Source organism: Entelurus aequoreus, linkage group LG13 (assembly GCF_033978785.1).
Source record: "Entelurus aequoreus isolate RoL-2023_Sb linkage group LG13, RoL_Eaeq_v1.1, whole genome shotgun sequence".
NCBI lineage: Eukaryota > Metazoa > Chordata > Actinopteri > Syngnathiformes > Syngnathidae > Entelurus > Entelurus aequoreus.
The window spans coordinates 904,495-916,994 of NC_084743.1; the positions used below are offsets into that span (position 1 = coordinate 904,495).

At 35.9% G+C, this 12,500-nt stretch overlaps 1 protein-coding gene across 1 annotated transcript in view; it reads right to left on the minus strand.

The window, feature by feature from the left end:
• The window catches only part of LOC133663681 (cytoplasmic dynein 2 heavy chain 1-like), a 118,332-nt gene that overhangs the window by 2,786 nt on the left and 103,046 nt on the right, over positions 1-12,500 (minus strand). The window contains exons 29-31 of the mRNA XM_062068365.1: positions 11,853-11,942; positions 5,272-5,381; positions 5,114-5,195 (exon numbers count right to left, since the gene is read on the minus strand). Of these exons, the coding sequence (XP_061924349.1) occupies positions 5,114-5,195; positions 5,272-5,381; positions 11,853-11,942 (282 nt within the window). The remainder of the gene's footprint in view (positions 1-5,113; positions 5,196-5,271; positions 5,382-11,852; positions 11,943-12,500) is intronic.

Sequence of the window (12,500 nt, forward strand, 5' to 3'; positions counted from 1 at the left end):
GGTGTTAGTCACACAAATAGAAACACTTTATTTTCTTTATTAATAACAATGAAACCAAATAAAAGCATGCGGGGGTCTTGGGTTGTCCCCATACCTATATGTTGGTACCGGTACTAAAATGTATTTTGATTAGAGATGTCCGATTATATCGGCCTGCCGATATTATCAGCCGATAAATGCTTTAAAATGTAATATCGGAAATTATCGGTATCATTTTTTTTATTATCGGTATAGTTTTTATTTTTTTTATTAGATCACTCATTCACACATTGTTTCTTTCTGTTATTAATATTCTGCTTCCTACATTATATATCAATATATATCAATACAGTCTGCAAGGGATACAGTCCGTAAGCACACATGATTGTGCGTGCTGCTGCTCCACTAATAGTACTAACCTTTAACACTTCATTTTACTCATTTTCATTCATTACTAGTTTCTATGTAACTGTTTTTATATTGTTTTACTTTCTTTTTTATTCAAGAAAATGTTTCTAATTTATTTACCTTATTCATTTTTTAAAAAAAGAACCTTATCTTCACCATACCTGGTTGTCCAAATTAGGCATAATAATGTGTTAATTCCACGACTGTATATATCGGTATAGGTTGATATCGGTAATTAAGAGTTGGACAGTATCGGAATATCGGCAAAAAAGCAACATCCTTAATTTTGATACTTTTCAAAATAAAGGGGGCCACAATTTTTTTTTTTTTACTTTTTATGATGTATTAAACATATGTTTGTTATTGCAAAGAAAGAACAGTTTAGTCCTTAAATAAAATAGTGAACATACTAGAAAACTTGTCTTTTAGTAGTAAGTAAACAAACAAAGACTCCTAATTAGTCTGCTGACGTATGCAGTAACATATTGTGTCATTTATACACCTACTATTTTGTACACATTTTGAGGGACAAACTGTAAAAATTGATTATTAATCCACTTGTTCATGTACTGTTAATATCTGCTTATTTTCTGTTTCAACATGTTCTATCTACACTTCTGTTCAAATGTAATAATCACTTATTCTTCTCTTCTTTGATACTTTACATTCGTTTTGGATGATACCACACATTTAGGTATCTTTCTGATACCAAGTAGTTACAGGATCATACATTGGTCATATTTTTTCTATTTTAAATAATATTCTTATTGCAACATTTTCTCCTGACATTACTCTTTAATTGCACTTTTAATATTTGTTATGTTTTTTTAAATAATATTTTTATTTTTATTTTATATTTGTATTCCTGAGGAGAAACCACACGTGTGTTCATGTTTGTGTGCGTGTTCCCTGCAGACAATAGAAGGAACTCCGGCTGATAAAACGCTCCAACTGAGGAGAAACCACACGGTGTTCATGTTTGTGTGCGTGTTCCCTGCAGACAATAGAAGGAACTCTGGTTGATAAAACTCTCCAACTGAGGAGAAACCACACTTGTGTTTGTGTGCGTGTTCTTTGCAGACAATAGAAGGAACTCTGGTCGATAAAACGCTCCAACTGAGGAGAAACCACACGTGTGTTCATGTTTGTGTGCGTGTTCCCTGCAGACAATAGAAGGAACTCTGGTTGATAAAACTCTCCAACTGAGGAGAAACCACACAAGAGTTCATGTTTGTGTGCGTGTTCCCTGCAGACAATAGAAGGAACTCTGGTCGATAAAACGCTCCAACTGAGGAGAAACCACACGTGTGTTCATGTTTGTGTGCGTGTTCCCTGCAGACAATAGAAGGAACTCTGGTTGATAAAACTCTCCAACTGGGGAGAAACCATACGGGTGTTCGTGTTTGTGTGCGTGTTCCCTGCAGACAATCGAAGGAACTCTGGCTGATAAAACTCTCCAACTGAGGAGAAACCACACGTGTGTTCATGTTTGTGTGCGCGTTCCCTGCAGACAATAGAAGGAACTCTGGCTGATACAACTCTCCAGCTGAGGAGAAACCACACGTGTGTTCATGTTTGTGTGCGTGTTCCCTGCAGACAATAGAAGGAACTCTGGTTGATAAAACTCTCCAACTGAGGAGAAACCACACCTGTGTTCATGTTTGTGTGCGTGTTCCCTGCAGACAATAGAAGGAACTCTGGCTGATAAAACTCTCCAACTGGGGAGAAACCACACGTGTGTTCATGTTTGTGTGCGTGTTCCCTGCAGACAATAGAAGGAACTCTGGCTGATAAAACTCTCCAACTGGGGAGAAACCATACGGGTGTTCGTGTTTGTGTGCGTGTTCCCTGCAGACAATCGAAGGAACTCTGGCTGATAAAACTCTCCAACTGAGGAGAAACCACACGTGTGTTCATGTTTGTGTGCGTGCTCCCTGCAGACAATAGAAGGAACTCTGGTCGATAAAACGCTCCAACTGAGGAGAAACCACACGTGTGTTCATGTTTGTGTGCGCGTTCCCTGCAGACAATAGAAGGAACTCTGGCTGATACAACTCTCCAGCTGAGGAGAAACCACACGTGTGTTCATGTTTGTGTGCGTGTTCCCTGCAGACAATAGAAGGAACTCTGGTTGATAAAACTCTCCAACTGAGGAGAAACCACACCTGTGTTCATGTTTGTGTGCGTGTTCCCTGCAGACAATAGAAGGAACTCTGGCTGATAAAACTCTCCAACTGGGGAGAAACCACACGTGTGTTCATGTTTGTGTGCGTGTTCCCTGCAGACAATAGAAGGAACTCTGGCTGATAAAACTCTCCAACTGAGGAGAAACCACACGTGTGTTTGTGTGCGTGTTCCCTGCAGACAATAGAAGGAAGTCTGGCGTCAAAGCAGACATAGAAAGACAACGACTAAATCACCATCATCTGCTGCGGAGAAAGACGGGGAGTGTGTGTGTGTGTGTGTGTGTGTGTGTGTGTGTGTGTGTGTGTGTGTGTGTGTGTGTGTGTGTGTGTGTGTGTGTGTGTGTGTGTGTGTGTGTGTGTGTGTGTGTGTGTGTGTGTGTGTGTGTGTGTTTCCTAACAATTATCCCCTCACTGTCTTCCTCTGCCAGTGCTTCTTTTCATGCGCCCACATGCTGGCATGTCAGCCACTCATTAAAACAAAGTGTGCAGCAGCATTGAGATGATAAACTTCTCAACTATCGTGGGAAGCTCCGCCTCCTTTCAGGCCAACGCCGCTAAGTTACGTGGAAAAGAGGTTACCATAGAAACACCATTAGACATATGTACACACACAAGTAAACACACTGCAGGACCGTTTGTATCGCACATGATATCACACACAAGTAAACACACTGCAGAAGCGCTTGTATCGCACATGACATCACACACAAGTAAAGATGCTGCAAGACTGCGTGTATCGCACATGACATCTAACACAAGTAAACACGCTGCCGGACCGCTTGTATCGCACATGATATCGCACACAAGTAAAGATGCTGCAAGACTGCGTGCATCGCACATGATATGTAACACAAGTACTCACGCTACAGGACCGCTTGTATCGCACATTATATCACAAACAAGTAAACACACTGCAGGGCCGCTTGTATCGCACATGATATCATACACAAGTAAACACACGGCAGAAGCGCTTGTATCGCACATGACATCACACACATGTAAAGATGCTGCAAGACTGCGTGTATCGCCCATGATATCTAACACAAGTAAACACGCTTCCGGACCGCTTGTATCGCACATGATATCACACACAAGTAAACACACTGCAGAAGCGCTTGTATCGCACATGACATCACACACAAGTAAAGATGCTGCAAGACTGCGTGTATCGCACATGACATCTTACACAAGTAAACACGCTGCCGGACCGCTTGTATCGCACATGATATCGCACACAAGTAAAGATGCTGCAAGACTGCGTGTATCGCACATGATATGTAACACAAGTAATCACGCTACAGGACCGCTTGTATCGCACATTATATCACAAACAAGTAAACACACTGCAGGACCGCTTGTATCGCACATGATATCACACACAAGTAAACACGCTGCAGGACCACTTGTATAGCACGTGATATCACACTGAAGTAAACATGCTGCAGGACCGCTTGTATCGCACATAATATCGCACACAAGTAAACATGCTGCACGACCACTTGTATCACACAAGTAAACACACTGCAGAAGCGCTTGTATCGCACATGACATCACACACAAGCAAAGATGCTGCAAGACTGCGTGTATCGCCCATGATATCTAACACAAGTAAACACGCTGCCGGGCCACTTGTATTGCACGTGATATCGCACACAAGTAAACACACTGCAGGACCGTTTGTATCACACATGATATCACACACAAATAAACACGCTGCAGGACCGCTTGTATCGCACATGATATCACACACAAGTAAAGATGCTGCTAGACTGCGTGTATCACCCATGATATCTAACACAAGTAAACACGCTGCCGGACCGCTTGTATCACACATGATATCGCACACAAGTAAACACACTGCAGGACCGCTTGTATCACACATGATATCACACAAAAGTAAACACACTGCAGGACCGTTTGTATCACACATGATATCACACACAAATAAACACGCTGCAGGACCGCTTGTATCGCACATGATATCACACACAAGTAAACACACTGCAGGACCGCTTGTATCCCACACAAGTAAACACACTGCAGGACCGCTTGTATCGCATATGATATCACACACAAGTAAACACGCTGCAGGACCGCTTGTATCGCACATGATATCACACTGAAGTAAACATGCTGCAGGACCGCTTGTATCGCACATTATATCACACACAAGTAAACATGCTGCAGGACCACTTGTATCGCACATGATATCACGCACAAATAAACACACTGCAGGACTGCTTGTATCGCACATTATATCACACTGAAGTAAACACACTGCAGGACTGCTTGTATCGTACATGATATCACACACAAATAAACACACTGCAGGACTGCTTGTACCGCACATGATATCACACTGAAGTAAACATGCTGCAGGACTGCTTGTATTGCGTGTGTGTGTGTGTGTGTGTGTGTGTGTGTGTGTGTGTGTGTGTGTGTGTGTGTGTGTGTGTGTGTGTGTGTGTGTGTGTGTGTGTGTGTGTGTGTGTGTGTGTGTGTGTGTGTGTGTGTGTGTGTGTGTGTGTGTGTGTGTGTACCTTGACTTGCAGCTTGGCCCCCACAAGAGGAGTCCTCCATGATGATGCAAACACTAAACTATCCATGGAACAATCCAAGGATCTGAAACCCCAAACAGACGTTATCATCTCTTCTTCTTCTTCTTCTTCCTGAGAAAAGGAGGTGAGACAAATCCTACCTGGCAGTTTCCTGCCTGAGAGCGTTGAGGAAGGTATCAGGGTGGAAGAGTTCTGACAGATCCAGAGTGTCCGACAGAAGATGTTGATTTGATGCACGCTCCACCCAACTCTGGACACACACAACATAGACATAAGTCTTATAAATATAGTTTGTAAGTACATATATATATATATATATATATATATACACATATATATATATATATATATATACTGTATATATATATATATACTGTATATATATATATATATATATATATATATATATATATATATATATATATATATATATATATATATATATATATATATATATATATATATATATATATATATATATATATATATATATATATATATATATATAATCACATCTATCCAGTGATTATAAGTTTTTATTATTTTTATGTGTTTTTTTGTACTATTTTATGCCCTTTTTGTAAAAAGAAAACCCTGTTTTTTATAGCAAAATCACAAAATATGCAATATTTTCCCCAAAAAGTGAACATCTCATGTGAAGTAATTGTAGCCTTGAATATGTCAATAATTCATGACAACATTGATTTTCATTCATTATTATTTTTTGGAGCAAAAACAGTTTTTAAAGTAAAACAATCCCACTGAAATTCTCAGGCATCTAAAAGGGCCCACTTAAAAAAAAAATTCAAATAAGTCATATATTTTTTATTTTTACTTTCAACTATATTAATTTCACATCTATCCATCGATTATACATTTTTATTATTTTTATGTTTTGTTTTGTTTTTACAATTTTATGCCCTTTTTGTAAAAAGAAAACCCTGGTTTTTTTTTTAAAGCAAAATCACAAAACATGCAATATTTTCCCCAAAATATTTTAAAGGTGAACATCTTATGTGAAGTAATTGTAGCCTTGAATATGTCAATAATTCATGACAACATTGATTTTCATTCATTATTATTTTTTGGAGCAAAAACCGTTTTTAAAGAAAAAAAATCCCACTAAAATTCTCAGGCATCTAAAAGGGCCCACTCCAAAAAAAAATCAAATAAGTCAAACATTTTTTATTTTTACTTTCAACTATATTAATTTCCCATCTATCCATCGATTATACATTTTTATTATTTGCATGTGTTTTTTTTTTTTTACTATTTTATGCCCTTTTTGTAAAAAGAAAACCCTGTTTTTTTTTATAGCAAAATCACAATAAGTCAAACATTTTTTATTTTTACTTTCAACTATATTAACTTCAGCTCTATCCATCAATTATACGTTTTTATTATTTTTATGGGGGTTTTTTGTACTATTTATTTTATGCCCTTTTTGTAAAAAAAAAAACAAAACAGGGTTTTTTTTATAGCAAAATCACAAAATATGCAATATTTTCCCCAAAATATTTTAAAGGTGAACATCTTATGTGAAGTAATTGTAGCCTTGAATATGTCAATAATTCATGACAACATTGATTTTCATTCATTATTATTTTTTGGAGCAAAAACCGTTTTTAAAGAAAAAAAATCCCACTAAAATTCTCAGGCATCTAAAAGGGCCCACTTAAAAAAAAAATCCAATAAGTCATACATTTTTTATTTTTACTTTCAACTATATTAATTTCCCATCTATCCATCGATTATACGTTTTTATTATTTGCATGTGTTTTTTTGTTTTTTTTACTATTTTAAGCCCTTTTTGTAAAAAGAAAACCCTGTTGTTTTTTTTTATAGCAAAATCACAATAAGTCAAACATTTTTTATTTTTACTTTCAACTATATTAACTTCAGCTCTATCCATCAATTATACGTTTTTATTATTTTTATGGGGTTTTTTTTGTACTATTTATTTTATGCCGTTTTTGTAAAAAGAAAAAACAGGGTTTTTTTTTTTGCAAAATTACAAAATATGCAATATTTTCCCCAAAATATTTTAAAGGTGAACATCTTATGTGATGTAATCGTAGCCTTGAATATGTCAATAATTCATGACAACATTGATTTTCAATCATTATTATTTTTTGGAGCAAAAACAGTTTTTAAAGAAAACAAAATCCCACTGAAATTCTCAGGCATCTAAAAGGGCCTACTTAAAAAAAAAATTCAAATAAGTCATACATTTTTTATTTTTACTTTCAACTATATTAATTTCCCATCTATCCATCGATTATACGTTTTTATTATTTGCATGTGTTTTTTGTTTTTTTACTATTTTATGCCCTGTTTGTAAAAAGAAAACCCTATTGTTTTTTTTATAGCAAAATTACAAAACATGCAATATTTTCCCAAAAATATTTCAAAGGTGAACATCTTATGTGAAGTAATTGTAGCCTTGAATATGTCAATAATTCATGACAACATTGATTCTAATTCATTATTATTTTTTGGAGCAAAAACAGTTTTTAAAGAAAAAAAAATCCCACTAAAATTCTCAGGCATCTAAAAGGGCCCACTCCAAAAAAAAAATCAAATAAGTCAAAAATTATTTATTTTTACTTTCAACTATATTAATTTCCCATCTATCCATCGATTATACATTTTTATTATTTGCATGTGTTTTTTTTTTTTTTCTTATTTTAAGCCCTTTTTGTAAAAAGAAAACCCTGGTTTTTTTATAGCAAAATCACAATAAGTCAAAAAAAATTTATGTTTACTTTCAACTATATTAACTTCAGCTCTATCCATCAATTATACGTTTTTATTATTTTTATGGGGTTTTTTTTGTACTATTTATTTTATGCCCCTTTTGTAAAAAGAAAATCCTGTTTTTTTTTGTAGCAAAATCACAAAACATGCAATATTTTCCCCAAAATATTTCAAAGGTGAACATCTCATGTGAAGTAATTGTAGCCTTGAATATGTCAATAATTCATGACAACATTGATTTTCATTCATTATTATTTTTTGGAGCAAAAACCGTTTTTAAAGAAAAAAAATCCCACTAAAATTCTCAGGCATCTAAAAGGGCCCATTTAAAAAAAAAAATCAAATAAGTCATACATTTTTTATTTTTACTTTCAACTATATTTATTTTTTATTTTTTACTATTTTATGCCCTTTTTGTAAAAAGAAAACCCTGTATTTTCATAGCAAAATCACAAAACATGCAATATTTTCCCCAAAATATTTTAAAGGTGAACATCTCATGTGAAGTAATTGTAGCCTTGAATATGTCAATAATTCATGACAACATTGATTTTCATTATTATTATTTTTTGGAACAAAAACAGTTTTTAAAGGGAAAAAAATCCCACTAGGCATCTCAGGCATCAAAAAAGGCCCACTCCAAAAAAAAGTCAAATAAGTCAAACATTTTTTATTTTTACTTTCAACTATATTAACTTCAGCTCTACCCATCTATTGTACGTTTTTATTAATTGTATGTTTTTTTTTGTACTATTTATTTTGTGCCCCTTTTGTAAAAAAAAACAGGGGTTTTTTTCATAGCAAAATCACAAAACATGCAATATTTTCCCCAAAATATTTTAAAGGTGAACATCTCATGTGAAGTAATTGTAGCCTTGAATATGTCAATAATTCATGACAACATTGATTTTCATTATTATTATTTTTTGGAACAAAAACAGTTTTTAAAGAAAAAAAATCCCACTAAAATTCTCAGGCATCTAAAAGGGCCCACTTAAAAAAAATGTTTAAATAAGTCATACTTTTTTTTTTTTACTTTCAACTATATTAATTTCACATCTACAGTATCCATCGATTAAACATTTTTATTTATGTGTTGTTGTTTTTTTTTATTACTATTTTATGTCCTTTTTGTAAAAAGAAAACCCTGTTTTTTTTGTTTTTTTTATAGCAAAATCACAAATAATTCATAAAATTGATTTTCATTCATTATTATGTTTCAACAATGACAGTTTTAAAGAAAAAAACACCATCCTGCATGGCAACTTTGTCTTATTATGTCAACATTGCAACTTTTTCTTGTTACATTTCACCTGTTTGCTCTTATATTACCACTTTTTTTAAAATATTATTTTTAGAATGTGCCATTAAAAATGCACTGCCCACCCCTGGTCCAAAGGGTATTTAGGGTGTGGCACCTGGTTGGCAGGAAGAAGCAGAGATGCCAGCCTCTCTTCTTACGTGCACGCAGACCAAGTACACACTTACACACTTAATGAAATGCATCGCGTTCGCATGGACATAAATATTTCTCAACACACGCGAGAGTGTGTGTGTGTGTGTGTGTGTGTGTGTGTGTGTGTGTGTGTGTGTGTGTGTGTGTGTGTGTGTGTGTGTGTGTGTGTGTGTGTGTGTGTGTGTGTGTGTGTGTGTGTGTGTGTGTGTGTGTGTGTGTGTGTGTGTGTGTGTGTGTGTGTGTGTGTGTGTGTGTGTGTGTTGGCTGCCAGAACATATTGAGGTAGGCGTATATTCCGACACAGTGGAGAGGAGACAGAGCCAGACCTTTTATTTCCTGGCAGCCAGGGAGGGCGAACACGTCTCCTATTTCTTCTTTTTTATAGCAATCTTGATTTGCAGCGTCTCAAAAGTGTGATTGTTGTGTTAAAAAAATATTCTCAAATCCCTCCACTGGCTTCCTGTTCCACTCAGGCTTGAATACAAAGTCTCCCTACTAACCCACCAGTGCCTCCATGGAAATGCCCCCCCTCTACCTCAAAGAAGTGCTCACCCCCAAATCCTCCACACGACACCTCCGCTCCGGACAGGCTAACCTCCTCCAACCTCCGAGGACAAAGCTACGAACTATGGGAGACCGGCTTTCTGCTCCGCCGCGCCCAGTCTGTGGAACGCTCTCCCTGACCACCTGAGGGCACCACAGACTGTGGATGCTTTTAAAAAAGGCTTAAAAACCCTTCTTTTAAAAAAAAAAAAAAAAAAAGCCTATTTATAGATACATGCATACTAGTTCTTGCTATTAGGCTGTTCTAGTTTTTATTTTATCTTTAATTTTTTTTTATTATCTTTTTATTATTTTTTATTTTTTTTCAATACACTGTAGCACTTTGAGGTTGTTTGCTCAATGTAAAGTGCTTTTTACAAATAAAATCTATTATTATTATTATTATTATTATTATTATTATTATTATTTTAAAAAAGCTAGCATTAGAATGCTAACAGATGTCATTCGTCAAGTAACCACATTTTTGACGCTGAGGTGTGTACTTGCAAAATTGGCTCAAAAAAGATAGCAAGCTAATGTCGGCATGCTAAAATGCTACCTGTAACGTGCCAAATACCAAAATATATTACCGTACTCTGAGGTGTACACCTGAATTATTTTTTTTTTAAATGCTAGCATGCTAACGTTAGCATGCATCAAGTACCAAAATATGACTGAGGTGTACAAAATTAGCTTTAAAAAAAGCTAGCATTAGAATGCTAACAGATGTCATTTGTCAAGTAACCGCATTTTTGATGCTGAGGTGTGTAATTGCAAAATTAGCTAAAAAAAGATAGCAAGCTAATGTCGGCATGCTAAAATGCTACCTGTAACGTGCCAAATACCAAAATATATTACCGTACTCTGAGGTGTGCACCTGAATTTTTTTTTTAAATGCTAGCATGCTAACGTTAGCATGCATCAAGTACCAAAATGTGAGTGAGTTGTACAAAATTAGCTTAAAAAAAAACCTAGCATACTAGCATTAGAATGCTAACAGATGTCATTCGTCAAGTAACCAAATTTTGGACGCTGAGGTGTATACTTGCAAAATTAGCTAACAAAAGATTGCACGCTAATGTTAGCATGCTAAAATGCTACCTGCAACATGCCAAACACCAAAATATACTACCGTACTCTGAGGTGTGCGTCTAAAAAATGCTAGCATGCTAACGTTAGCATGCATCAAAGTACCAAAATATGACTGAGGTGTACAAAATTAGCTTAAAAAAAGCTAGCATTAGAATGCTAACAGATGTAATTCGTCAAGTAACCACATTTTTGACACTGAGGTGCGTACTTGCAAAATTAGCTCAAAAAAGATAGCAAGCTAATGTCGGCATGCTAAAATGCTACCTGTAACGTGCCAAATCCCAAAATATATTACCGGACTCTGAGGTGTCCACCTGAATTTTTTTTTTTTTTTAAATGTTAGAATGCTAACATTAACATGCATCAAGTACCAAAAATATGTGGTGTACAAAATTAACATTTAAAAAAAAGCTAGCATACTAGCATTAGAATGGTAACAGATGTCATTCGTCAAGTAACCAAATTTTTGACACTGAATTAGCAAAAAAAAGCTAACATGCTAATATTAGAATGTTAGTAATTTAGCCGCTTATTTGGACTTGACAATGACGCAGTGGGAGCGCCGTACTGCGAGTCTGCGCCGTACTGAGGCAGGATGAGTCTAGGGCGTTAGAATAAGACCTGAACGTTTATCCATAAAAATATGGAGAAGCTTTTCTTTCTTCCTAGGTAAATACTGTACATGACTTCGTAAAACTACGACATTATATTGCATTGTTTTCATACAATACTTGTTCCTTTTCAAATGTGAAAATTGTGTTGTTTTGGGGGGCCAAGCACTGAGTAAATGGATTTTAATTCCATTCGATGGTTGATGAGAGCATAAACAATGTATGAACCATGTACTACTGTGGTATTTGTACTGCAAAGTACCTGCAAGGCGAGTGCACGCATGACAATGGCTCCCAGGTACTGCATGGGCTCCTCGGGCCCCTCCCACATATCTTGCCAGGTCAGGGGACACTGTAGGAACGGGGAAACAGTCAAATATTAAAATATGTTTCTTAGACGGCCTTCTATGACATGACAGAAACAATTATAATAATTAACTAAATGAACAATGACGACTTCAGTCATAATTTTGGCGCTTGAGAAACTTCTCTATGATTGACTGTTGAATATTGTCATTACCGCCACAAGTGGTGGAAAAGTGTATTGCAGCTACTGTACATTTTGGACTATAAGTTGCTACTTTTTTCACTACGCTTTGTACTCTGTGGCTTATAAAACGGTGCGGGTCATTTGCAAACAGTTTTCCATAAAACACACACGCGAAGACTCGGAAAAGGTGTGTTTTTGTGTCCAGTGTTTCTTGCTGTTTTAAAGCCTTGTACTGGAAGTACAAGCGCCGTTGCGTCTTCTAGCCGTCCGTAGCGTTCCTACTCGTACGGATTCTTCATTCATCACTCCAAGCAACGCTTTTCAATGTAACTAAAACAAGTCTTACAGGTCTACTTGTACATGCTGGTGTCGTTAGCATTATCTAATATGCTAACACATTTACCAGTGTCAGTGTCGGTA